Source organism: Hippoglossus stenolepis, chromosome 18 (assembly GCF_022539355.2).
Source record: "Hippoglossus stenolepis isolate QCI-W04-F060 chromosome 18, HSTE1.2, whole genome shotgun sequence".
Classification (NCBI taxonomy): Eukaryota; Metazoa; Chordata; class Actinopteri; order Pleuronectiformes; family Pleuronectidae; genus Hippoglossus; species Hippoglossus stenolepis.
In genome coordinates this window covers 4,067,366-4,094,946 of record NC_061500.1, presented here as the reverse complement: position 1 = coordinate 4,094,946, position 27,581 = coordinate 4,067,366, and the positions used below count along the sequence as shown (strand labels likewise).

At 44.0% G+C, this 27,581-nt stretch overlaps 2 protein-coding genes across 2 annotated transcripts in view; one reads left to right on the top strand and one right to left on the bottom strand.

Moving 5' to 3' along the window:
* Window positions 1–10,115, bottom strand: part of si:ch211-127i16.2 (probable flavin-containing monoamine oxidase A) — a 31,443-nt gene extending 21,328 nt beyond the window's left edge. The window contains 7 exon segments of the mRNA XM_035184596.2: window positions 4,105–4,189; window positions 6,354–6,443; window positions 7,731–7,888; window positions 8,131–8,245; window positions 8,544–8,724; window positions 9,750–9,837; window positions 9,911–10,115. Of these exon segments, the coding sequence (XP_035040487.2) occupies window positions 4,105–4,189; window positions 6,354–6,443; window positions 7,731–7,888; window positions 8,131–8,245; window positions 8,544–8,724; window positions 9,750–9,837; window positions 9,911–10,028 (835 nt within the window). The 5' untranslated portion in view covers window positions 10,029–10,115.
* Window positions 10,116–13,703: 3,588 nt separating this feature from the next.
* LOC118125701 (coxsackievirus and adenovirus receptor homolog) lies at window positions 13,704–27,580 on the top strand. Its single transcript, XM_035184594.2, is given in 9 exon segments — window positions 13,704–13,798; window positions 13,970–14,101; window positions 15,848–16,023; window positions 17,193–17,397; window positions 20,658–20,777; window positions 20,780–20,809; window positions 21,413–21,535; window positions 23,001–23,142; window positions 27,125–27,580. Coding segments are annotated over 8 exon segments (1,110 nt in total). The 5' UTR covers window positions 13,704–13,798; window positions 13,970–13,998; the 3' UTR covers window positions 27,336–27,580.
* The last annotated feature ends 1 nt before the right edge of the window (window position 27,581 follows it).

The window sequence follows — 27,581 nt, the reverse complement described above, 5'->3', positions numbered from 1 at the left end:
CTGGTTCCTGTAACTTGTGAGGACGCTGCCCCCACTGGGTGGGCTCCTTCTCATCGCCTTTCTGTCCGACTCAATCTCACTTTCTCCTTTTAAAGTAACGTGGCATTTGATCCTCCCACGCACCATTTTAGTGTGAATGCACCGCCGGAGAACGCCAACCATTTGGGTTTTTTCCTCCCCCACTGACCTGTGAGTCGTCCTCGTGGTAGCGCTCAGCGAAAGGGGGGCCTTCAACTTCCACATTACTTCCTCACTCTGAACTTTTACCTCCGGTCACAGGCGCTGTCAGTGTCTCTGACTGTCAGAGCGATGAGGAAAAAGTGAAACATGAAAAGCCACTCAAATCAAGACGCGACATCAAAGCGGCGATGATTCATGAAATGCAGCTTCCTGATGACAATTTGTGAAAGAGCAGGGGGAACTTGAAAAAAGCATGAAAATACCCCCAAAAAAACAAGCTTTCAACTGGAGTTTGGTCCATGGCAGTGCCTGTGAAATTGCATTATCTCTTTCATCCTGAAAAGCCAACAGAGCAGTGCGGAGCATATTAAGTGGAAAAAACGGTGTGGAAAATAAGAAGTAATCATATGCACGACGACTTGCGAAGGTGTGGGGCTGGAAATTAAAAAAAAAAAAAAGGTTTCATACAAGTTCCATGAAGTCCGAGTAAAGTTTTGATTGAACCTAAGATGGAAACACCTCTTCTAGCATAAGACTGTGCAGGTATGAGTACACACACAGCCAATTAAAATAAATAAGTCAACACAGATGGATTCAAAAAAGGGAAGAAATATCAACATGGGGCACTATTCAGCAACCACTTAATCCAAATGTTAAAAGATAAAGTCCTTCATCTGTGTGCATCTTTCATCAGGGATCTTTTTTAATGAATCACAGACGAAGCCCCTTGACACTTTCTTGAAGGCTCCATAGTACACACACACACACACACACACACACACACACACACACACACACACACACACACACACACACACACACACACACACACACACACACACACACACACACACACACACACACACACACACACACACTCGTTGCAGTTTCCAGCGTTACTTAATATTTCTTCTGCTGGTCCTGACAACCATAGACTAAAACATGATGACCCAGTTGCCTAAAATTGCCCTCATTAGTTTATAATTTCCTAAATTAACTCTTCTTTAATATTTGATGACTCCTAATGTCTAATGAATAAAATATTAAAGTAGTGGACTACAAACAGGAGACTCGTTTAATTTTGACGTCTCATTTAAACTCCTTGAGAAAGTGTTTTTAATCAGCGTCTCAGTGAAAGTGGATGAGAAGTCGGAGCAGCAACGTTTGATCTGCGCAGGTCGAGTTGGAAAAATGTGATTTCTTCTTTTTTAACTGATCGGTTGTTTAAAGTGTTATGAGTTTAATGGGATGAGCTTGTTTGAGCAGCTGTCAGTCAAACCACTCCAGCCTCCGTCCTGATGGGGCAGATACATTTGGCCTCAGAATTCCCTCATCAGCATCAGGCTCCAAACATTAACGACGAGAGTTTTATTGCGCACATTCTGCCCCTCTGGGATTTGAGCATTTTCCACTGGTGAACACGTCTCTGCAAAACCACATTTACTTCATTTGCCTGCTCATCAACACTCGCCGTATTGCTCATCAGCAGAGATGTGAGACGCGCACAGAAAGCTAAATCCATTTCCACCGAGTCTAAGAGAGGGAAATCACTTTGCATTATTTATTTTCACAATCACGTTAACTCCCACTTCATGTTTAATCCCCAAATTAGGCGCCATTAGTTTGATTCACAGTGGATATTGGCCTGGAATCCACACTCACACGATGTTAGTTGGCAAATAAATGCCAACGCACTGCGTACATGCTTCCTGCTGGTGTAAACAAGACTCTGGGCTAAACTCCGAGTGGCACATGCGATCATTTCCTCACCAGCGATACTTGCTGTCAATACAGTGAGAAGCCACATGGCCACATCAGACATCGTGCTGCATGGCCGCCTGGCAGAAGAAATCTGCCTTTAGTCAGGTACCACAAATTCTGTGACAGCGAGAACTTCAGTGTCCCCCCCCCTCAACTCTACATGTCCAAGTGCTGTATGTGGACACAAAGCCCCGGAGTTCACATGCACTTAATAAAGTGGGACAGAGAAAAACAACAAAATGTTAATTTAGTAACTGCGGCGCCGTCTCTGTAGCCATCACTGGATATTAGGCGTCATGGCTAATTGCATTATACTGCAACTGCAAGCTGTGAAAGCCTAATTCGAATTTTTTTTTTCTTTTCTTACGCAGTCTGAATATACACGGGAACCTACTTAAGTACCAAATAAAACATGCACACTTCGAGCACGATTTTCAAAATGTCAACACCAGGCAAAAATTGGAGCTCATCTACCCCCTGCATGGCAACCTGCAAATTTGCCGTGAAACCAAATAGTTCATAAATCATTGAGATGAGAATTAAAAAATGACGGAACTCTTATAAAAGATGGATGCATGAATGGGGGGGGGGGGGATAAATCCAGGGGCCAAGAACAGGACAGACGTGATATATGAGGGAACGCACGGCTCATATCCAGCATCTGCATCGGGCGTGTGAGGAGAAACTGTGACGGGAGTATTCTTTTCTTTTCTCTTCTCGATCATTCATCGTTCTGCTCATTCACTGATGACTTGAGAATGAATCGAGATGTCAGATAACAAACATCTGTAGCAGAGGAGCCAAACACGAGGAGGCCCGTGGGTACTTTGACGCTCACGCCGTCCAAAAAGAGGCTCGGCATCATCCGGAGTCATTATCGTCATTCCCGCTGTATGTGCTGAGCTCCCCGTCTTCCCTCTCCCCGCTAACCGGAAAGCTGCTCAGGTTTACCCACTTCCATAAAATCGAAATGAAACACGTCACACGGACGACTTCAAGCAGCAAGTCCTCTCTTTAATTTATCCCCGACTCCTTTTGGGAGAGGTGACGTCTCAGTCACTGGCCTTACTTTGGCTTCTGAGAGTCGCTGTCAACCTCCCCGCGCTGATTTAAAGCCAACGCGTGGCACTGTGGCATCTGAGCCGCGGCAATCTATGCTGCATAATTCAACACCGCTCTCAAACCTGTCTCATTAAGGACCCTGGCCGTGGTCCATGGCTCTGGGTATGAGGCTTTGAGTGACAGATCTGTTGCCAGCTTAGTGCAAACAGGTACAGACCCAGAGTAAGCTCCAGCTTCAGATTCAGCTCCAGCTGCTTCCCAACGTGGTAGAGCTGCAGCCTCCACAACCAGCACCGACTCCTAATATTAATATTTTAACCAACAAGTAACGAGCACGGGTCTCAAAAAACACTACTCCGGATAATCTCCCGAAATTATCAGGAGGGGCTGTGTGTGTGAAAGCAAATGTCCGAGTCAGATGTGGACATTCTGTGGAGTTTTCTCCTGCCAGATAGATAGATAGATAGATGGATAGATGGATGGATGGATGGATGGATGGATGGATGGATGGATGGATGGATGGATGGATGGATGGATAGATAGATAGATAGATAGAAGTTTGTGTTTTCTCTCAGTGCTCGATGTTGTACACAGTCAAGAATCAACACGGTTTCAGATGAAATGAAAAAGAAGACGCTGGTTTTCTGCTGGCAAATGTTCAGCTAGTTGGCTCAATTAAAACTTTCTGCTTCTTGTGACCAGCCCACACTTTCCTGTGGGGGTCCATATCCCCCCCCCCTGCTCGGAAGCTCGATTTGCTGAGAGGTCAGTAATGACGTGTTTGCCACTTTCAACTTCTCGCCGCCGACCGTGGCGAATGTCACATTAGCCCCTCGTTTCAGCTCCGACTCCTGCTCTGGTTCCCAAAATCCAATCCAGGCTCTTCCTCGGCCCGGGGCCCCCGGCCTCACACTGCATTTACTTCAGCCCGAGTGACTGCCACACCTCGGAGCCAGAGAGATTTAGGAAAATCACAAATTTATCTACATGGGTGCACAGTTTGCCACGTTTGACGGACACGCTGAGAGAAGAGGAAACTCGCCTTCTGCCCCGGTGAGAATTTCATTTAGCGAGTCGACGAAGTGGGAGACGCACACTGACCTGCCAAATGAGGGGGGCAGGTGACGATCACAGCTCTGCACGAGAAGGTGGCGGTGGCGGTCATCACCCGGGCCGACTCAGCTTCCTGCGGAAAACACAGAAACAGAAACAGCTTTTTTTAATGAGCACGTTGCACAGATTTATTGGTAAATTACATCTTGTCCGGTGTAGAAATACCACATGCGCACACTTAACGTCAGTGGAGTCATTTTTCTCACAGCTGACCACATCATCAGTGTCCAGCTGTGCACGTTTGAAATGATGTGGAATAAATTATAGGATGTCGGAGCCAAATTCTGAATTTCCATGTATTATTAAGGCTTTGCAGAGATTTTTAATATATGTTCACAGCATCAACAGTTTAATACCAGTTCATGTCAATACAAACCACACACTATACATCTAGATATATAGGGATGGACAACGTGACAGCTCCCTAAGAAAAGTGAAGCCGAAGCGTCTCGATCGCCCCCTGGTGGCTGGATGCAACATTGGGCATAAACCCTGCCCCCTCCATGTTAGTGGATTGGACGTGGACCAAACTTAAAATACAAAGTGCATGTCAAAGGAATTTTTCTCAAAGATGATTTCTGTCATTTCAGGTAGTTCCTCTCACGCTGCTGTTTGTTAAAGTGCTTTTTCTTCACTAATTTAAGTTTTTAATGAGTTAGTGGTGACTGCACTACTCCACCATCAATCAGACATACTAAGGTATCTGATAAATATGAATGTATATAATTTATATATATGTATTTTAATATATGATGATAAAATTTCCCATATTTAGTATTTAATGGCTGTTGGCCAGTTATCTGGCGAGAGAAGGAGATGACTTTCCTCACTCATGTACAGTATTTCCACTAATGTCAAGCTTCTGCCGCCGATCATTCAAACTCAATCACCACAGAACGACACTGTACAAAATAGAAAGCTCCGGTCCCCCTAACACTGTAAAACAGACAGATATTAACATAAATTAACACATTTCCAGCTCTCTCGACTGGCGCCCTGGTACCGTTAGGATTTTTTATTATTAAATGATTGATTCACAAGGAGCCCCTCCATGCCTCCTATCTCCCAGCACCACCCTCAGCTCCTTAAGAGAAACTACTGTCAAGGTCTGGGCTGAAAAATGAAACGAGTCCAAGCTCCTTCCAGTTTAGACCAGCTCTCCTCAAGGTCCCAAAGGAAACCAGTTCATCTAGTTATTTCCATATATTTTTCCCAAAACAATGATTTTCTTATTTTTCCTGGTTTTGCATGTGCACGCCACCGTTGCCTCAGAGCAAGAGGACGTCTGAGGAGTAGACGCCTCGCGGCTCTGTTCATCCGACCCAGAGGAGAAGAGCCTCTCTGTGTGAAGCTCGCACGTTCTCCTGTGTGTGGGTTTTCCTCTGGGTGCGCTGGTTCAGCTTAGGTAAAAGTGGAAAATCACCCATAGCTGTGAATGGGAGTGTGAATGTGTTTGTCTGCCAATGTGTGTTATCACTGTGACAGACTGGCAAAATGTCAAGGGTGCGCCCTGCCTCTCAGACAGACACTGGAGTGTACTCGGGAGCAGGAGAGATGTCAATAACACTTCATTATTAATGATCAAATCTATAATTAATTGGTTAATTACTGGTTATTGTTGTGTGTTATGTTTCCTGCCACAATTTCCCAGACGCCCTCTCGTTTTGTCCAAACAACAGTCTAAACTGTTATTGTTCACCTTATTGTTTCAAATTGTCAGAAAACTGAGCAATATTCTTCACAAATTAAAAGAAACATGGAAAAATATGACAGTTTAGTCCCAGAGTGAAAGATGCAGAGGTATTTCATTAACTATGATATAAAATCAAAGCCTCACATTCATGAAGCTGCAACCAGTCAATTTCTAGCATTTTTAATTAATCTATTTTTCGTCAATAATATTCTGTTAATTGGTATATATTGTATATTCATTACTTTAGAGGGAAGGCAGACTCCTTACTGATGGTATTCAGTGATCAGCTCAATACTCTGGAGTCTGGTCCAGTGCTCAAATCAATGAACACAAATAAATCCATCAGCGGTGGAACTGAACGTATTGATTTGGTGAACACCTGAGTGTGCTCACAGTTCCCCTGGTTTCACAGCTGTTAATGACGGAGACGGTCGGGCGGAGCAGACACCGGCTTCACAGGAGACGGCCTGTTTCCCCAGCATGGAGGCTGTTATCTCTGTGTCGTGCCTCATCAATCCCTGAGAGAGACGTTACCGTGCCGTACCTGCCATATGGCCGTCACCGCCGAGCCCAGCCGGACGTCCTCCAGCCCCACGCGCTCCGCCAGGCGCTCTGAAAGCTGTTGGGTGCCTCCCTGTGGAGAGACAGATACTACAATGAAGGTGGGCTTCAAACCCCACAGCCTTAAAGGGTCACTTCGCCCAAATTACAAAGCAACAAACCCCCGGCGGTGTCGCGCCAGCCAGCCAGCCAGCCATGCAGATAATAGTTTGTATTTGCCAAGAATTTTATGTATCTGCCTCTGAGACCTTCTGCTGACACTTCAATACATCAAAGCATTGACTGTGGTGAATAAGCAATTACAAATGATGTTTAAAAAAAATAAAAAAGGAGATCAGCAGCATCTCTGTCCACAAACCGTCCCTGCAGCTCTGCACGAGCCACAGAACTGGAAGTAAACACTTTTCAAAGGTGGTAGAAAACACTTGTGATTGTTCAGTTTGGCTTTTTTTTGAATGCACCATAGGCTGTAAATGAAGATGGACAACAGGGCAGCCTCCCAGAAGTGAAGCCAAATCATCTTGTTCTGCAGCCGGCAAATCAGTGGAGCTGATCAAAATCATCCATGTTAGTGACGGGGACATGGACCAAACTAAAAAGTCAAACACAAGATGGTTTCTGGCAGGTAGTTGTTGCTGTGTCTCAATTTGGGGACCGCACCCTTCGCAGGCTGCATTCCTAGAGCGATTTAGAACGAACTGATCCTAGTATCTTATTTAATTTCAGAAACTTGAGGGAGTCACGTCTCAAACGTGCATTTTAAACTCGTTTTCATTTGACTTCCTCCGACAGCCTTTACTCTTGCATGAGGTTTGACTGATGAGGCACATTCCACTTCACATTTGCTGCTGCTCTCGCTGCAGCTGTGGAGTTGTCATGCCCACAGGGCTGCTCGTTAGATTTCTTCAGTAAATAGCAGGAACACCATTATAAATAAAGTGCTGCGGATAAATAAATCGGCTATATTCTAGGTTTGGAACCACAAAAGTTTCGTTGCCATTTTCTTTTGAAGGCATCTGGACGGGCTCTTCTTGGCTTTGCTCCTTTTACACCCGACTGAGTAAGAGAATGAGCGACAGTTCAATAGCAAAAACACAGAAATAGAACAGAATGGAGCCAAAACCTTCATGCTGAGGGAGCGCACAGAAAAAAGGACAAATCCAATAAGAGGCCGGATCTCAAAGTGTTTAAAAAGTCAATGAAGCTCTGAGGTCAAAGTGTTCGTTGGGACACAGCTTGCATGAGCTGCACAGACTGTATTGAGAGGCTGTGTTTATTAATAACAGGAATCCGATGTGGTCTCCAGTTGTGAAAAAGCACTCAAGCCAACACTGTCTGCAGAGGGATGTGAGCTCTGTACCTTTACTTTGAATTCCTGAGCAGAACCTGCAGAGCTCTCCAGGAGCGGCAGCAGCCCTCCAGCCGCCGCCGCGTACATGAGGAAGAACAAGAAGGACATCTGGGACGGCTCCATCCCAAACACAGAGCGGCTGCTCAGTGCCATCTCCTCTTTTAGCTCTGGAGGACAAGGGGGGAAGGAATTCACGCTGTGCCCCTCATACATGCAGTAATAATACATGCTCCCCCTCCCAAGACCTGCAAATATACTGTGTACTTTATCGTGCTCTGTCAAAAAACTACTGCAAGTCGATCCGTCATGTGTAGGTCTTCAATTGTATGGCAAAGAAATTAGTTAGAGAAATGAGGAAGGAGGTAACAAAAGAAAACAAACAAATAGAAGATAGCTGATTGACCCTGACCTGCAGTCCAACTGTGTTTCTCAATGTAGGAGTGCAGGGTCATACTGTCCAGCTCCGTGGCGTTGGGGGTCTTCGACGGATCCTGGACGCACACTGTCGCACACAATTTGTCAATCTGAGAGCACACACACACACACACACACACACACACACACACACACACACACACACACACACAAAACCACATGTTAATGGGATGTATCGGTTGCTTATTTTCAAAGTGTGTCCTGCTCTGCTTTTCCAGGATTACCAACCCCAGCTTTAATATGTGCTCACAGAGGAATTTATCAGAAACACCTAGCCACCTTTTTCTTAGCGCCACCTCAGCATTGTTTTGGGGTGATGTGGGGTGATGGTGGCAGCTCGGCACTGCCCTAAATACAGGAAACTGCTGTGTTGGCGCATTGCCTCACCTTCCTTATCAACTGGGTGAGATCCAGTAGCGTGAGTGGGGACAGAGCCGGGATACTGGTCCTGTAGGTGCGGATTTTGCCGCCTGGTCCACCCATGTGGTGCACCTTCCTGCCAGTGTTGAACTGTGGGTAGACCTCTAAGCCCAGCTCCTTAATGAGCTCCATGACGTGAGTTTGGGTGCTGAAAGAGGAAGAGGTAGAAGAAGGAGTTTCAGCGTTTATTGTTCGCTTATTAAAACTTGCACCTTCTACAATATATCGACGTGGTCTTGAAAATACAATATTGCTTGAGTGAGTCAAAGACTTCTTGAAGAATGCAAGTTCTCCGGTGAGCTGAGCGTTGAATAGAGGTTGGAGACTGTAAATATGTGAGAAAGTTCACGTTTGTTCAAAAGTGCCTTGAACTGAGTCACTGCACATTAATTCCTCCAAAAACCTGAGAAAATAAGTTTTGAGAAGTTTTGAAGCTGATATGCGCGACCTGGGTTTGACTAACACAGAGCTGCCAATTTAAGAAAAGAAACTCAAATATTGAGCTTAAACAAGAAACATTTTCATTTCAAAGCTTTCATACAAGAATAATATAAATGTAAAATCAAATTGAAGAGAAATTTGAAATAAAAGTTGCAGTATTTGTTTGTAACATAACGAGCAGTACTGGATCTGACAAACACAACATTAAACAAGACACAATAAATTAAATAAACTGTTTTCATCATATCAGCCTTGAATCTATTTATGACTCATTAAACATTATTTCAGTTGTTCTTTAAGTTCATCTTATCCAAGCATCTGTTGCTATATGGACACTTATAAGCACCTAAATATATTCTTTAAACTCTAAATCCTCAGATATCGATATATTGCTAATCTATTCCCTGCCCGGGTCATAAATCACATTTCACCTGTAGCTTTGACCTCAGAACTGTTTTGCTATCAGGTGAAAGTGCAAACCTCCTCATTTGACCCCCTGTTAATGAGTTGGTTTGCTCATATTTGATATTCTATTAGTTTGCTCATGTTTGATATTCTATTTATTCTGATATCCCCCCTTTTTTTTGAAGGCGTCTCACTCGGTGCAGAATCACTGTTTTAATATTTGTGTCACATTTTCGGCTGCATCTAAATGAGAAAATTCTCCTTTTGAAGTTGGAGCTTGAATCTTCTGCAACATGTGTTATTCCTGTAGCCTCTGATCAATATTACCTTCCGACCCACTGGCCTCCCACGTCCCAGCGATCAACGCCATTGGCTGCAGGTATGTCCGTGGTCAGCGTGCGACCTCCCACTCGATCTGCAGGACAAAACACACATGAATTTACTCAGAGCAAAAGCAGAACATGACTCAGTTCCTTTCAATCACAAACCTTTCCCCTCCAGTATCAGTATCCCTAAGTTGGCCTCCTTCTTTCTGAGCAAATGAGCTGCACTCAGTCCAGATAACCCGGCGCCAACAACAATAACGTCCCAAATTTTCGCAGTCATAGTCAAGCCCCGGTGACTAGGTCGTTTCCTGCCAACTTGGCGTGCGCTTGGTAAACTGCGGAGTCAGAGACAGAAATCCGACTCGCATTCCCTTTTCTTCTCTGTATCAATTAGGTTATCTCGCAGAGGCTGAGCTTCTTTCATAATCGTGCACTTTGGAACTGTGAACAACTGAGCTCGTGGCCTACTTGGCGGAGAATCAGTTGTGCAAATTCCAGATACAAACGCCAGGAGAGGCGTTTGATTGTTCCAACAGCAGAGGCTTTCGTCAGAACAAGAGAAGCTCTGCGCCTTTGTAGCAAAGTATTAATTTTAATTCAGCTATTAAATAGTAATGCAGTAATTGGGTTATTCTTCAAACGTGCAGTATGTAAATGTGACTCATGCAGAGGGACGAGTGGCGGATGAATGTATTTGTTTCGTTGCGTTTCAGGCAAATTCCCCACTTGGACAATAAAACCCATCTTATCTTACGTCATCTTTTAGAATATATCTTTATATTATCTCCTTTATTGGTGTGTTTGTTTATTAGTTTTTGTAACGAAAGGGAAATGTTTAAGTGGACAGTTGCTCAGTGAGGGGGCAGCTTGCACAAGGAAATTTACAAGCAGATTAAAATATATTATTTTGTTATTGTGGACATATAAAGTTGAAGTCAAATAAAGTGAATGTTAATGCTGTGTCCACTATTATGACTCCATGTAGTCTTACTTTTACTTGAATTTACTTTATTTGGAATGTCTGCGTTCATTTCTTCTTGCTGAGCCTTTTTGTTTTTTATCTTATTTCTGCGTTTACATTTTTAATGTGACTTTTGCAAACGAAACGGTTAATAACTTGAAAAATAAAGAGAAGTAAGCTGTCGGGCCTATGGAGGTAAAATATATTAGTACCAGTGCAAATCATCCACAGTGGTCAGAGGCTCAACTCCCATAAAGTATCTCTAATCTAAGCGGTACTTAATGTGTCAAACAAAGAAAAAAAGAAAAAAGTATGTCATGTGATTTAAGTCAAGGGTACAAACTGTGTACTCTGCAAATTGCCTGTGATACAAACAGGGAATTTCCACCTTGGGTATCATGTGGTCGGTTCATCTTCTCCAAGTTCCTTTGAAAAGGATGTTCTATTAAGGTGGTAGTACCTTGTTGACATGTTCAGTGGATGTGTCTTTGCACGGGCGTTTCTAAAACCCTGTGTAGTTAACTGTGTTTCTGATTTGTGTGGCGCTGCACGGGGCGGACTGACAGATCGTACACCTGAGAGCAACTATACTCAGAGTGTGTGTTAATGAAAACAGCGTGAGCAGGAGGAGGGTGAGCGCAGTGACCGGCTGTGCCTGTGGCGTCGTCGCCGTGGGGGGGTGGAGAAGCTTGATGTTTCCTGTGATCCTGTGTAGACGCAGCACAGCAGTCGTCATTCACCTGCATTCAAGTGGATGTTGTCAGATGTTGTTACAACTTTAGAATAGTGACGACTCTGTGTGAGACGTGAGCTGTGATGTGCACTTGTGTTGTTGGTCGACAGACTTGTACACCGCAACAACACAAAAACATAGAGTGGACACACAACAACTTGTACATTCAGCCACGTCCCCTCCTCCAAACAGCATGACCTTGTGACTGGATCATGCATTAACCAACTGAACCCAGTTTGTGAGATGACCGCACCTCGTCCACTCTGATACGCTTGAACTCCGGAGTCCGACAGGGCCGCGTGCTGATCACCTCTACGCCTATAATGCAATGATACGGCACAACTGTGATAAGCCCACGGCCACTCTGAGACCTTCTAAAGATCATAATGAGGAAAAAGGTACAGAAGATAAATCAAGACAACAACAGTCTCCTCAGGGCTCGCACAACGTTTGAACTGAAAAGTGTTGCATATATCTGTAAATGGTTGAATATGTCTTGTGTGATTGTCAAGACTAGAAAAAGCACAATATAAACACACCATCATCTGCACCCGTGTGTGTCTCCAGCTCCAGCAGAGCTCTTGGCTGCACGCCACCTTCGCTGTGGTCAAAAAAAACCAAAACAATGACGCTAGTTTCTGCAAAGACAAAAGAGAAAAGCTCTGTTTCCTCTCGTGTTCCATCGACTCACCATCTGTATGACAGTGTTTCAGGGGGGCTGTTCTGACTGTGACGGTAAAACACTGCAGCAGATGGTGGAACCCGGCTCCCAGTCATCACAGACGTCCAGTGCGTGAGCAGGCTCTACTGTATCTGTTCTATAAATACCAATGCATGTAACACAGCTGATTTAATGTGTTTCATGGTCCTGATATTTACTGTGATGGCAAACTAACATCGTTTGGAAAAAAGTGGTCGGCAGCCGTTTCATGCTTTTGAAGCAATTAAATATAATTTTCTTGCAGCAGAATACAAAGCAAACACGGTTTCTTTTTAAAAAGCAGAGTCTCCAGTGAGTTTCCCACACAAGCTGCACAGAAAAGACTGAGTGTGTGAGGTGAGATGTGAGTTCAGCTTCATTTCAGATGGATCTGACTCTGTCTGTGACAACATAAAAAAAACAAAAAAAACAGCATCGCCTAAAGCTTGAAATATACAAGAGAAAAATCCAGGTTAAGATTCAAAAACAAGTGGTGGAGATAAAGATCTTTATCTGTTGTCGCTAATCCGTTTCCGTCACGTTTCGGCTGAGGGATACTTCCAGTGTCCCTCGTTTGTAAAAGGCTGCTTCCCCGCAGATCTGGCACACAGATAACGTTTGTCCTGTCTTTTTTATTCTCTCTACATCCCGGTATACAAACTGTGCCGGCTTGTGTTTTTTTGGCTGAACAACCAGTTTCTTGTCACTTGAGACCTCATGCTCTCTCTCTCTCTCTCTCTCTCTTTGTCTTCCTCTCTCCTTCCTGAGAAATGAGCGGTGCTGAAGTGCTGCATTGTGCAGTGTTGTCTTTATTTGCTTTACGGGACACATTAATTACTTTTGTCGGCTCGGGCCTAAAGAGAAAACCAATAAAAAGTCATAAAAAATATCAATCACGGAAAAAATGAAGTCATCTAATTGACAAAAGCACAAAAGAGCAATTAGATGTTGAAAGTTGTGTTTTCTTCTTTCAGCACAGTTTGGTTTCTATTAGATTGACACCCTGAGTTTCTAACTCTCAGTCATTGTGTGGCGGCTCCTCCAGTTTCACCTGCTTAACAATAGACGGCTTTGCATTGTTATTCAGGCAGCAGGGCGCTAATTTCCTCGAGTGTATCTTCATTGTTTGTATGAAATTTGATCGTAATCTTATTTGTCTGTTTGTTGTTTTGTTTGTGATTTTGGTGGGAATCCGGATCAGGGCGCAGATCGAGGAATTTTCTTCACGTTTTCACAAGTTTTTCATTAGAATGATGAATGGATCTTGATTTAAAAAATAAATAAAAAAAGGCAGATTTTAGGAAACATGTATTGTGCAATTTTAGTGCAGTGAAAATCTGTATCGAGTGAATTTAAATGTATTTTCATGAGGGGAATTTTGGGCCTTGGCTGACGCTTGCGCTCGAGTTTTAGATTTAGGATTTAGTCTTACAAGTTGGTGGTGAAAGGAAAAAGAAAGCACATGTGAAGCTGTCTCAAGCTCTGTCAAGGGAGTGTCCTGGTAAACAGGTAGAACAAGCGGAGCGGCCGTCCAACCAGGAGGCGTAGGGCTAACGAGGAGCTGCTGGAGGAGGAGCTCAGCGCGAGGAGCAGCACACTCCTGCTTGATCCTCTGTTTCCCATTACCAGGCGTTTGGATGTAGCATCTGCATTCAGGTAGTATTTGTAAAACCTTCCTCGTCAGCTTGCATGTGTAACTTTTCATTTTGTATCCCTGCTTTTTTGGGGAAATTCTGCTAAAATTGTACATCTGCACTGAAGAAAAGTCCCAGTTGGTGGATGTTTCTGTGTTTTTTCGACCACCTGCTCTGAATGATTCCATCCCAGGCAGCAGCAGCAGCAGCAGCAGCAGCACTATGTGGAGACTAAGCTGCAGGCGCCGGGTGTCAGCTCTCTGCCTCGGCTGCCTGCCCTGGATCTCTGGCTTCTTGTTACACACTGCAACTCTCCTGAGCATGGGTAAGAATACAAACACGCGGGCAGATCAATTCCAGACCACACTAACCCACTGACGTCCTCCTCCTCCTCCTCCTCCTCCTCCCTCTGTTATCTACTCCACTGTATTTCATAACACGACACTGAACGCAGCATCTTGTTGTGTGTTTTTACAAACGATCCCTGGAAGCTTGGTGTCTCGTCTCGGCTGAACACCGCCGAGCTCAAGGCCTCTGAGGCGGTGTGAGATTTCCCCAAGTGTTACCATGGCGCTCACGGTCTGTCCAATCAGGCGTTGAGATTCTGCCCCCAGATGACTGTTGACTCCCTAATGATCCAGGGATTTCAGCTCATATGTTGTTTACTTGTATCTGTGGCTCCTAATGCAAATGCACTTCTAGGTTTATTAGTAAGTGCATTTTATGTAGTGCAGGCTACTAGTTTTATTAAAAAATACAGGGAACAGTTCCTTTATTGTGCACTAATACAAACTGCTATAAATGCACAGCACAAATAGTGTTTTAATGAGGAAACTTATCTATAACACCTCGTGTCAGAACCATTAAAAGGCCGTATATACCAGGAGTTACATCCAGTGCACACATGGCTCTGTGCTTCTGTTTCATGTAAGATAAAAGAACAGATTCTACATTAAAGTGTAAAGTCTCAGCTTTCACCCCCGGGGGGTAGGTTTACATTAAAGAGTTATACGTTGAGATACAGTCGCTAATGCTCAACAGCTTGAGGCAAAGAAACGCACGATCATTTCACGTTCAGCAGAAAATCCTCTGCAGTCAGTGATGTTGCCTTGAGTCATTAACTTAAGACGTCTTCAGACATTTCAGACTGAGCATAATTGGGGGTGGACTTTCTCTGGAGTTTGCCTTTCACAGATTCTCCTTTCTGATGCAGACAGATGTGGCACAGCAGACAAAGCCATCTTCTTCTCCGTCACGTTTCAGCAACGTCATCATCACTCGCCACTCGTTGAGGCAGATCTCCTGCTGTTTTCTCTCATGCGTCTGTCCATAGAAACTCTCACTCTGGAAGTTTGCGTTGTCACATTCAGCCCCTCCGGAGAAAGTCAGGAGATCATGTGGAGTTCAGTGCACTTGTGAAAGCAGCTCCAGAGACTTCCCTGGTGAGGATCTCCCCAGGTTGTGTGTTGGGGCGTCTCTCTCGTCTTCAGTCTGGTCTCCACCGACTGGGAGGCAGCAGCTCAGTCAGATTTCACTTCAGGTGACAGCCTCAGCCAGTGAGAACAGCAGATTCCACTTCTCTCACCCTGAAAAGCTGAACGATGTCGTCGTCCAGAGGGTTTTGAAGTTTGAGCGTGAGCGCAGAATGCTCCTGTTTACCTCTGCATTCACCCGGTTGCCTCCGTCAGCCACGATCACTAAACGCCCGTGTGCCAGTTCCATTGGCCGCTGCACAGTATATATGCCAAAGCCATTACAGCACCACCACTGTGTTTGACAGATATGGTTGTGGCTCATGAGTTGTTTTCCTCTTTCTATAATTTCTGCTCTCCCGGTTTCTTTTGTGTTTTTGTGACCTGCAGTCTGGACGCTCGGTTTCCGTCACTCACCGGCGGTTTGAGTGTTCATTCCTGTGAGATGGTCACGAAATTGTCTCTTGAACTGAGTGAAGGAAACATGTCCGCCTACATCCTTGGGAATTCCCATCGTGCTGTGCCGTCATAAAAATGACTTTCCTTTCGCTGCACAGTCTTTCCCACTCACTTTATTTTGTGTGTCTGATTCCCTGTAGGACTGGGATATGCACAAGGGCTGCAGGTGACATCCACCGGCCCACTGGTCATCCAGAAGGCAGAGGGCGAGAGTGTGATTCTGGGCTGCGGCTACACACTGAGCCCCTTTGACAGCGGAGAACTCGACATCGAGTGGTCGGTGGTCAGTCCGGACACCACGAAGAAAGATCAGATGGTAAGAAAGCTCAAAGACAATAAGAGAAGTAGAAGTTAACTATTCCCCGTAACTACTCGTTTTATTCCCCACTGTGCATTAACTACAAGACAGTTACAGAAAACAATATGAAGGCTTGAAACCATGAAACAACCTTAGTCTCATGAGAAGATGATGGAAGACGACATCCATCCCATTCAAATCATTAGCTTCATGTGATTTGCTACTTCCCCTGGAAACCAGACCAGTCAGATCATGTTTATTCACTTTTGCTGTTCAACCAAATAAGAATTGTTCCGGTGAATCCAGGGTCAGTCTCCACTAGTTTGAGACACAATTCAGTCCAGGACCTTTTCAATTGCACTCAAATTAGTTGTTGATCCCATTTGCCTTTTAAACTAAACAAGTCATTAGTGTCGGGGGCTTGAAAGGAGGAAGTTGCCCTCAGGGAGCAGCCATTTTATCAGTCATTACAAGGAAAGACAAGTGGTCAGTGTAGGTTACTGAATCCTGTGCAAATTGAATGCTTGGCACCAAAAGCAAAGCATTTAAAATGTATTGTTCTTCCCACCTCTCTTTTTTGTGCAAATTAATCAGACTGCTGCATAAATTAGAGCTGCTGTAATTGACTTCCGGCCACTAGGGGGGAGAGGAAAGTTAAAAAACGAGGTGAAGAGCACACGTATTATCTCACATTTGCTAACGTGTGCAGACAGCTTCTTGTTTACAGACGATCGTCCGAGTTAGACAGAGCAACATTAGCATTCACCTGGGCCGTGCCTCTGTCCTCCTGCTCAATGTCAGTCAAACAAACACTCCATGTCCTCCATGTCTCTGGTTTAGTCTCAATGATTAGAGGAGGACACAGGTCAGATGTTACACATTCTGCGGGTGTGATCTGTCGGCTGAGCAGGTCGCGTTCAGTGGATTTGTCGGAGCTTGTTTGCTGCAAACAGCTGCCGGCTGCTGCTGCTGGTGAGAGTTTGGCGACAGAACTAATTGAACGAGCTACAAGAGGTCACAAAATCGAGTGGAGCTGCAGCGTTGGTGGTTTTGTCACCGTGAGGGACCCTCAGCATTACATGTAGTCGTTTGAATCAATATCAAGGCTTTAATTGACCAACATCAATTAAAAAAGCATAATTGAGAGTCATTTGTTAATCATGTTTTGTCTTTCTGTTTTCCTTCAGCTGTTGTCCTACACCGGCGGCACTGAATACGTCCACGGCGACGCCGCTCTCGCACACGGGCTCCGCTTCGCCGCCCCTGACCCCTCGAGAGGTGACGCTTCACTTTCAGTCGCTGCGCTGTCACCTGCGCACAGTGCGACCTACCAGTGCAAGGTGAAGAAATCACCTGGAGTGGACACGCGCAAGGTGTCACTGGAGGTGATGGGTAAGTCCGGGCGTTGGGTTGTCACATGTGCTGTCTGTCTGATTACTGCATTATTTATAACTAGCACCTCAGACGGCCGTGCTATTGTTGGGTCTCATGGAAAATGCAGCTTCTCAAATTTTACGTTTCAAAGTAGCTACGACAGCTAAGCTAATGGCCCGATACGTGTCTGCTGTCGTAAAACACGTTTAACAGTCAGATTTTGTTCAGTGAAAGAAACTTCTGTAAAGAAATTTCTTTAAATGTAGTGCATGAATTGTATTCAGTGGGAAAGTACATCAGAAAAAAGTGTCGTCCCTGTTTTCCGTCTCAAGAATAATCATGAAAGTGAAGTGATTCATTTGATTCTCGTCCAACCTACTTTGTTTGAAGAGTTTGAGCAGCAGCTCGGTTGCAGGAGGGGTCGCCTCATTTACACATTTATTTATTATGATTTTAAGACTTTTTATCATATCACATAACTCCTCGCAAAAGATGTTTCATGATTGATCAAACAAACGTCCCAGTTTCTAGAAAAACAAAGAATATGAACAGGCGAGGACCCAAATACAGAGGTCACACGAGGAAGAACAGTAATAAGACGGGTTCGGTAAACACAGAGAGGCAGACGACAAAAAGCACTGAGGCAGAGGCGAGGTCAAAAAACAAAAAGTTACAGACGAGAAACTAACAAGACAAACAGGCGACAACGAGTTTGAATACAAGAACGAACAAGACGCGGATGAAAGTAACGAGGACGAGGCACATGGTCAAATATATAAAATCTAATCCTGAGACTATTTCAATCAGGAGATCCTTCACCTGAAGAACGAACAAACTTCATTGCCCTGCACAATAAGAGATGGAAGTGATATCATAGAAATAAGTCTAATTGGTGCTTTGTGATGTCATCAAGGTTAGAAGGGGGTGTGGCTGCATAGTTTCTCTTGTTGTCGTTTGGTTGACTTGAAGCGTGACACTCAAGCATTTGGCGTCTCTTGGCTCATCTGTGAAGCACAATGAACCCTGGGCCAGGATGGATCTGCCAGTTGGAGCCTTCGCTTCTCTGGGATTGAAGGATTGCGTTTGAAGGAGACTTGGAAATGTGACGTTCTAGTCGTCGCACCCTCTGTGATGCAGCCGGTCTTCAAATGCCGCCTCTGAAGGATGCGGTCCCTGAACGGAGACTCGGCTGTGGAGGAAGTCTTCCTGACTGAACTTACGCTTCGCTTCACAAAGGCCAAAACATAAAAAGTGCGCACAACAGAAAGACCTTTGAAAAAGGTCCACAACAGACACACAACAGTTTCAAACAGAGAATCTCAAGTTCTCAAAAGAAGAATTTTCTTGGCTCAACTTTGGATTTTTTTTAGCTGATCGATCCAAAGCTGTCAAAGGTTAACGGAGCACTTATTTCATTTTATTGCTGAAAACAACTTCAGTAGATTAGATTATTAGAACAGATTACATTAGAGTTCTGTGTCAGTTTCCCGCTAACGCTCCACCATTTCATTTTGACTAAGGTTAATGTTACACGAGCCTCTTTGCATCGTAAACGAGTGACAGGAATTAAATCTAATGACTAAAAACCTTTTTGGTTATTTTTCTAAGTCTCAGAGGAAATTACACTGAAAGCAAAATGTCAACCATTGTTATTTCACATTTCACATTCATGATGTTTTCAGTAGGAGGCACATCTGATTACTCACTTTAATGAGTGTGTGTGTTTATTCTTATTTAATAGGTTTTCCACTTCAAAATGACCCAGACAGCCTAATCGGACCAAAGTTAACATCTTCACACAAAAGCACCTCGTAAATGTTGATTATTTAGCTTCTTTAGCAAATAATGTTCTCGATGAAATAGATTTCATGATTTAATGACACAAACATTTTGCATTATCGGTGGGATAAGGGGCTGGCTGTGGTTCAGGAGGTCGTCCACTGATCGTAGGGTTGGTAGTTGGATTCCTGGCTCCTGTGAACGGAACATGTGAGCAAATCGGCTGCATGTGAACCTCGATGCAAAGCGCTCTGATTGGTTGTTTACGACGAGAGAAGCTCTTCGCATTTACAACTGACTTGTTGGAGCTAAATTATTTCTTAAGAACCTTGTATGAGATGAAATCACGTCCCTGAAGCACGATGTTAAATAATCATCCAAACCAGAGCCTCATACAGCAGGTAGATGGCCAACAGCTGTTTTCAGGCTGGAAGCAAAACACAGTCATGGTCGTCGTCCTATGAAAACACAGAGAGAGAGAGAGAAATGGAAATGTGCTAATGAACGGAAGGAAGGATTTCTTTGTTTTCGCTTCTGCTGCAGTGTCAATCGAGAGGAGCATGAAATGTTTTTGAAGCTCGAACAAAGCTCCGAGTCTTTGAGTATCGTTGCAACATTATCAGCGTCGGCAGACCAGCTTCTATTCTCTTTCACCTTTTCATGACGATACCGTGTTGGGTTTAATGCCTCGTTCCAACAAAGCTCCGAGTCCTTGTGCGAGTCAGTCAGGGAGTGTGTTCATTCCCATGGCAACCGCCTTGATCTACAATGTGTTGCAGAGACAAAAGAAGTTTTGTTTTGGGGTTTTGAACAGACTGTACTCGTACTGTGCCACAGTAAGTTAGCATAAAAACTAATTAGCTAAGAGGCTACTTCATCCAATTCAGTTGTTTGATGTTGTTGATGATTGTATAATTCATTTAAAAGTTGTTCAGCAAGTTTGACGAAGTTTGTGAATTTTAATGTTACATTCCCATACATACATATATTGGGTATATATCAATGGATGTATTGATAATATACAATTTTTTTGTTAACAAGCAATCTTAACGCAACAGTTTATGTTCCAAGTGCATATTTCACAAAAAAACTAAAGGCATTTCTGTACATTGATCACTGGGGTCGAGTCCATGTATGAAACAGAATTACAGACATGAAAGGAAACAGTGGAAACGAGGCGTTAAAGCTCAGTGTTTCTGTCTCATCTTCTCTTCAAGCTTTCATTCCATATTGATCTCCACATTAATTATGTAGAATAAAGGCTTGTTATTTAGTTAACTCGTATATTTTATAGCATTTATTGAGTTCAAGATGCTTCAAATTCTTCTTCCCATCACATTCTACCTATACGATGCTTCCTCCTGCTGTGGGAGCCACAGTCTAAATGCTTCCTCCCATTTCATCCTGGAGCTATTCAGCTGTACCCGATGCTCGAGAAACAGAACTGACATGGCAGCTCAAATAAAAAAAGATCTTGTCCCTTTGCCGTGTGATTACAGTGAAGCCGTCTGTGCCTAAGTGCTGGGTGGAGGGGGGGGAGCTGCTGGGGGAAGCTGTGGCTCTGCACTGTCAGTCTGCACGAGGCTCCGCTCCCCTCACATACTCGTGGAGGAGAGAGGCGAGGCCCCCATCCCTGATACAGCCACGCAGAGTAAGTGTGACCTCTGCTGATGTCACGATGCTACTGCACAACGAGGAGAACGTGTGTGTGTGTGTGTGTGTGTGTGTGTGTGTGTGTGTGTGTGTGTGTGTGTGTGTGTGTGTGTGTGTGTGTGGGGGGATTTGATTCTGTGTGTGCAAAACGCAATGATCCTTTTCAGGGTAGATGATGTGATGATTATTTCAGAATTTATTTTTAAAGAGAAGGTGTAATTGTTTGTTCTGATTATTGAAATGAGAAAATATTCAAGATTCAAATCAAAAATCCAGGTGAAATAATGATGAAAATGAAACTGGGAGTGTTGACAATCACCAGTTTAGAGGCATTTTCTCCCAATTTTCTTTTTCATGACTCATCTCCTGAGTTGTTTTTGACAGAACAATCCTTTGATCAACATCCTTTTGCAGAGAGAAAATCTGCACGAACGGATATAAAGTTAATTAAAACCAGAAACAACAAACCTGGAGAATGTCACACTGGAATTATTCTACATGTATAAACCAGTCAGAGGAGATTAAGGCTCTTGCATGTACAGCACAGTATGTTTCTGCGTGTGTTAATCCGTGTCCGTGGGCGTTTTGCATGTTCTCTCAGACCGTGTGACCGGCGAGCTGAGAATCAGCAACCACTCGCAGAGCTTGGCAGGATTCTACCTTTGTGAGGTGAACAATGCTGTGGGAGCCGAGCGCTGCAGGATCAACCTGAAAGCAAACAAACGTAAGAGGGGGGGGGGGACGCACGCCCCTGCACGAGGACGGCTCCCGTGCACGACACACACGTGGTCATGGAGGACCTAGATTTCATCCTCCTCTCTTTGTAGAAGTGCCAAATCCTCCTCACTGCTCCACTTCACTCACACACACACACACACACACACACACACACACACACACACACACACACACACACACACACACACACACACACACACACACACACACACACACACACACACACACACACATCGGGTTTTAACGACAGCGCTCAGAAACATCGGTGAATCATCCTCATTGTGTCGTTTGGGCAGGAGGTCAAAGGTCAATGGCGAAGAAGTAGCTTCATTCATAGAGCGATGATCCTGCTGGTCGTCACTTAACTTCCTGATGTGGAGTCACTCTGGATTACAATGATGTTAAAATCATTCTCCTGCCTAATGGCTTCATGAAGTGCAGCAGCAGAAATAGGTGCATTGATTAGAGCCACTTCACCAGAGTGGTTGAATATAAATAGAAGCACGACTGTACCTCAAAGAAAATCCCTTTAAACGAGGACAGTCCTGGTTTCTTCATGTAGAGAAGAACCTGTGAACGGCTCAGAAACCAGGGATCTGCCTCACAGGGGAGGGATGTGGTGACTGGGGGAGAACCACCACCAGGGAGAACAGCCGCTGATTCACTGCACCACCACAGAATCAATCATCTCCGGACTCAAACAAACGCGCTTGGATTCTACAAATCCATAAATTGAGTTTGTCTTTGTGTGCGTCGTGATCCGTGGAGCAGATCTTACATCTTGTCGAGTCCATAACTCCTGGTCTCCGGGTTCAGATGTTTGGCACCGAGCGGGGGGGGGAGCCAGCCATTCGTTTTCATTTCGAGAGCAAGGTGCAGAGGTTCCATCGCTTCAGCTCGGAATAAACCTGCACCATGACATTGTAAGATGGTTAATAGGAATTTAAAGGACGCACATAAGCAGATTTCCCAGAAAACAAGGTGACAATAGAATATTTAGTTGTAGTTGAGTTGACAATCTCTGTATCCCAATTCATAGCTGCTGTCACCTAGCAACAGAGCTGCAGTTAAACACAATGATAACTTTATCGGGCACGATCACACATACGCAACTGCAAAGTCAATGTCGCAGGTCAAAGCTCCGCAAAGTTCAACTCCATGGAAAGTGACTCTGCAGATTTGCTTCGCCACACAAAGCAAATGTCTTATTCATTTTCGTATGTGTGACACCTTCAAGGCCCCTTGGTTCTTTAGAACGTTTAGTTTGTTGCTGTAGCTGTTCAGTTGAGATGAGTGTAAGTATTAGCCACTATTATCTCTTTAAAGAACATTTGTCATCGAAGTGCAATGAATTCTGGGATGAAGGAGCCTTCTACTACACCAGACAATAAAAAACAAGAGTATAACTGATTCTTCTCAGTGATTAATTGTTCTTCACACTGACTTTTCAGCTCCAAACAGAGCGGCGGTGATTGTCGGCACCGTCGTGGGCTCCCTGCTCCTCATCCTCATCCTGCTGCTCTTCATCGGGCTCCTTTACTGGAAGTTGAGCGGCAGATTCCGCTACGAGAAGGAATTCTCCAATGAGATCAGGTACAGACACCGGCGCCTCCAGCAGAGAGAGAGCAGGGCACATTCTGGGGTTCGATATCTGAGCTAATGAAGGGAGGTGAAAAAACAGACAGAATCCACCCATTCTGTCTGTTGGCAGGTTTCTACTCGTCCTCGTCTGTCGGCAAAAAGTCCCGAGAGGAAGAAGCTCCTGCCTCCGTCAGATTAAAGGATATGAACATTAGGATGAAACTGTGTTTTGTGCACTTGTACATTTTTTATATGTGCATAAAAGAAGTAGAAGTAATAAGATGTATTTTGGCCTCGTGTGACAAAAAACATAAGGAACGAGAGCAGCCAGTAAAAAGAGGATACAACAGAAAACACTTAAAACATCCTTTCAATTATGAATAGAACCAAATCACTTCACTTAAATAAAACCCAGGAAAGAGAAATGTGAATACAAGAAAAGTGTAAATAGAAAAAGATATATTTTATTAAGGTCTCCACTCACCAAACATGTCTCCTACTAATGTTGTGATTTCATTTCATTCCTGAACGTTTATCTACACACTTAATTATGCAGAGAGCGTCGTCTGAATACGAGTTCATCGCCCTGTGTACAGCAATTTGATGAAATGCTGCAGGAAACTCAAGGTTTTCATGTGATGAGTGCAGAAGCAAACCGATTTTCTTCAGGTACGCTGATGCAAATATAACCGCTGACATAAATAACATCCGCTCCGCCGTACGCTCAGTCGAAAAGAGCGTGAGTGGGATTCATTAAAAGTTTCAAACTCTTTTCTTTTTGTTGATCGTCGGAGTTTGGATCACGAGAAACTCTCTAGTGTCAACAAACTCTCCCGGGTGTTCTTGTCTTAGACTTTTATGGCAATTATACAGTTTCTGTGGAGAGTGGCATTTCAAACACACAGTAAAAAACAGCACTACCTTACAGCCACAGCAGGTCAATGTAATTACTTCTTATATTTACCTAAAGAGAAACGTAGTGGAAATAGCAGAGTTAAATCAAAGCCTGCGTTTTGATGAATTCTTAAATTCTGGAAGGAGAAGGAACAGCGAGCAAAGACGGCTGGATCTTAAAAGTTTGAAATGATGGGAAATAAGTTTTTTTGCTTTGCTTTGCATAAGAAGTAGAAATGGAGACAAGCACTCAGCCTGGCTGTCGTCAGCAGAAACTGATTCCACCTGCAACCTTTAAAGCTCACAAATCAAACCTGTGAGAACAATTTTACCATTTTTTCACAGAAAGACACGAGAGGTATCGATGTAAAGCTCATTCAGAACCACTCACATCGACTAGTTTTCTAACCTGATGGCTGAATCGGCTTCTCTTTGGCAAGGCGGCTGATGTCAGATGGTAATGACGACGATCACGCCACTCACTGAAACAACTCGCTCGAACAAATCGTAACTTTTGTTGCATGGCTCTCAAAGACAGCGATTCCACCCCAGCATCAATCTGGGCGATAACCACGTGCCTCTAACAGGAGCTACTGGCTCGTGCACATTTCAGTCCACCGATGACGTACGAGGGGAAACGGGGAAACACCATCCTGAGCTGCTCCAGGGCTGATGTTCTGCAGCCGACCTCCCCCGTCCTGACACGTCTGAGAGGATTTTCTGCTTTTGCAGAAAAACATTGTCTCCTGAAATATATTTGGAGCCGTGGTTCACATGCAGTTGAGAACCGCCCACAGGCTTTTAAAGCTCATGTCGAATTGGGGGCAGCGTCGGTGTGGGAGGACAGTGTTGTGTGCAGGAGACAGAATCGCATCGAGGGCCACAATCCTTCTCAGTATCAGCGATAGACGGGAGTTAAACTCTCCTCACACGAACATGACTTTATGGAGAGAAGCTCATATGAAAGAGACGTAATAATGTGAGGCACGCGGCAATAGAGCCTCTCACATCTGTCACTTACTGGTTTTCAAAGTAAACAGTGCAGCCTGAGAAGTTCAGGGATGAGTCATGCAGAGCATTATATCACTTCAAGCACTCCGTTCCCTACGTCTAAAAAAATAAATACAGTGAGAAAAATAAGACTCAAGCTGTGACTCAGGACCGAAACGTGAAGAGTAGAAAACCCGACTGTAAATGTTCTCCGACAGATAAACAAACTGACAACAGCTTTTAACCTCACGTAGAAGCAAAAGCATTTTTTAAACTCTGTTATTTTGACATTATTAACTTCTGTTTATGTTTACAAACAACTTCCAAAGGGCAGATGTTTTGAAAAACTTCCGTTGATATTTTATCAAAATGAAGGTCGTGTGGACGGATTTATTTTAATTTTATTCATCCAATTCAAAAAATATCTGCAGTAGTGTTGAATCTTGTTGCATACGAGCGCACTGGCTTTGTTAAAGCTGCATCATCGGACTTTCTGGCCACTAGGGGGCAACGGACACAAGCTGTGGGGGTGTTGATGGTAACTACTGTATACTGTAATATATCTCTGAAGGCCTATGAGTGTGTTGAGCTCCAACTTTCACATTGCACACAACCTTTTGATGTGTTTTTAACAAATATTTATGTCACTGCAATAATTAGCTGATGTTGAAACAACTGGGAAAGTGGATTTGACAGTTTTTGTCGAAGAAGCAAAGAGAGACTTTCAGAGAAGCATCGAAACTAAAGAGGGAAAAAGTTCCATTTGTTTCAATGTAAATCGTTTCCAGAACAATCTTATGTAATAATGTGGGACAAATATCTTGCAGCACCAAACATGCGTGGGAATGTGCCTCCCCTAAAAATTCAGAGGCTAATTCATGTCTACTTTGATTAAATTTGGTGGGAAACACGTCTTCGCTCACAGCAGTCCTGTCTCGTTTCACGGCAGCACACACATACGACCCAACAATCACAGGCTCAAGAGACTCGAGGCACAATTTCATCTTAACAAACACAAATTTATTCCCTTAACCAGCAGAAATCGGAGTCCTTGGCCCTGCGCGGGATGAAAAAATGCCAAAGTGGATGTGTTGTGCGGGTGTTTCCTTTGACAGAGGAGCAGATCCCAGCTGCTGCTGCAAAGTTACGTGAATGCAGAATGCAAAGCAGCTCCTAAGCTCGGATGTTGGCAGCGGCGTTGACGAGGGGAGATTGTATTGTGTGCTTGTCAGTGTTTTCTGGCTGAACGCAGCACCTGGGGGGGGGGGATTTTTATCCCTCAGCAGACAAGGGGAAGTGAAGGCAGGGTCTCAGAGGAGGTGGGCACGGGGACGAGCCTCCAAACGAGCAAAGACGACAGAGATGTATGCTGCACGACTACGGGGAGACATCATGGCACCAACATCCACTGTGTTGAATATGGATTCAAGCAGAACATCTCGGATCGAGGTTGTTCCCAAAACATGACAGCGGTAAAATTCATGAGAGAAGCTACGTTGAAGGTTGAAATTCATGTCCAAAGTCTAATTTCAACATATAAGTCGCTTCCTGTTCCTCAAAAATGAGTCGTATGAGCAGTTGGATCAATTTTAAAGTGTTAACCAGAAATATTAGCCCACAGTCACTTTACGAAGTTGATGGATAAAGACTTGTAGAGGGAAGATAGCCCTGATTTCCACCACTTTATAAACAATGCAGTTTTATGCTGATGAATATAAGTTAATCGATTGTTTAGCCGACTGCATGATAGGTAAACTAAAGAACATGAATCAAAAAAACAACCTTTTTAAGTCATGTATCAAGAAAACATGTTTGTATGTTTGGTTCTAGCCTCTAAAATATGAGATTTTGCAGCTTTTCTCTATTTTAATATCATCAGTTTTTATTCATTTTTGAAGTGCCATCACTTTGGGAATCTCTGTGTTTCAAGGTATTTTACAGACGGAGTAAAACAGCTCATGCCCATGATGGTCAGTGCAGCTGTAACACAAATCAAAATGTAATTTCATACAATGAAAACACAGTCCATAAACTCAGCTGCTGTATTTCCCTCATAACCCATTGAATTAGAACTGAAATCCTCTAACATCGTTGTTCTGATTTCCAACAGAGAGGATGTCCCGCCTCCTGAGAGCCGTCCTGCCAGTCGCCACACGAGCCGGACTGTCAGTCAGCACCCACGGGTGACCTACAGTCCGGTGGGAGGGGGTGGGACTGAAGTGAGCTCTCTCAGTGACGGACCCACACATCCACCCTCCTGCTCCACACCAGTCAAAAGCAAACCGGTCGAATACGACGACAGGAACGGACACGCAGTTTGAACCAAACTGAGGAAAATCTACCTCCCGTCGTTGAAGAGAAGAGTCGAGAAAGTTTGGGAAGTTGAATTTTTGAAAATGCGAGTTACAGAGTTTCATGAACTGAACTCGAAGCTGTGCAATGTGAACATTTGTTATTTAAAAGAAGTTTTCTTCTAGAGCTAAACAATGAAGTTATTACATTTTATATTCTGATTTCTTTTGGTCAAAATGTTTTTTATAATTTGCAATAAAGCATTAAAAATAAAC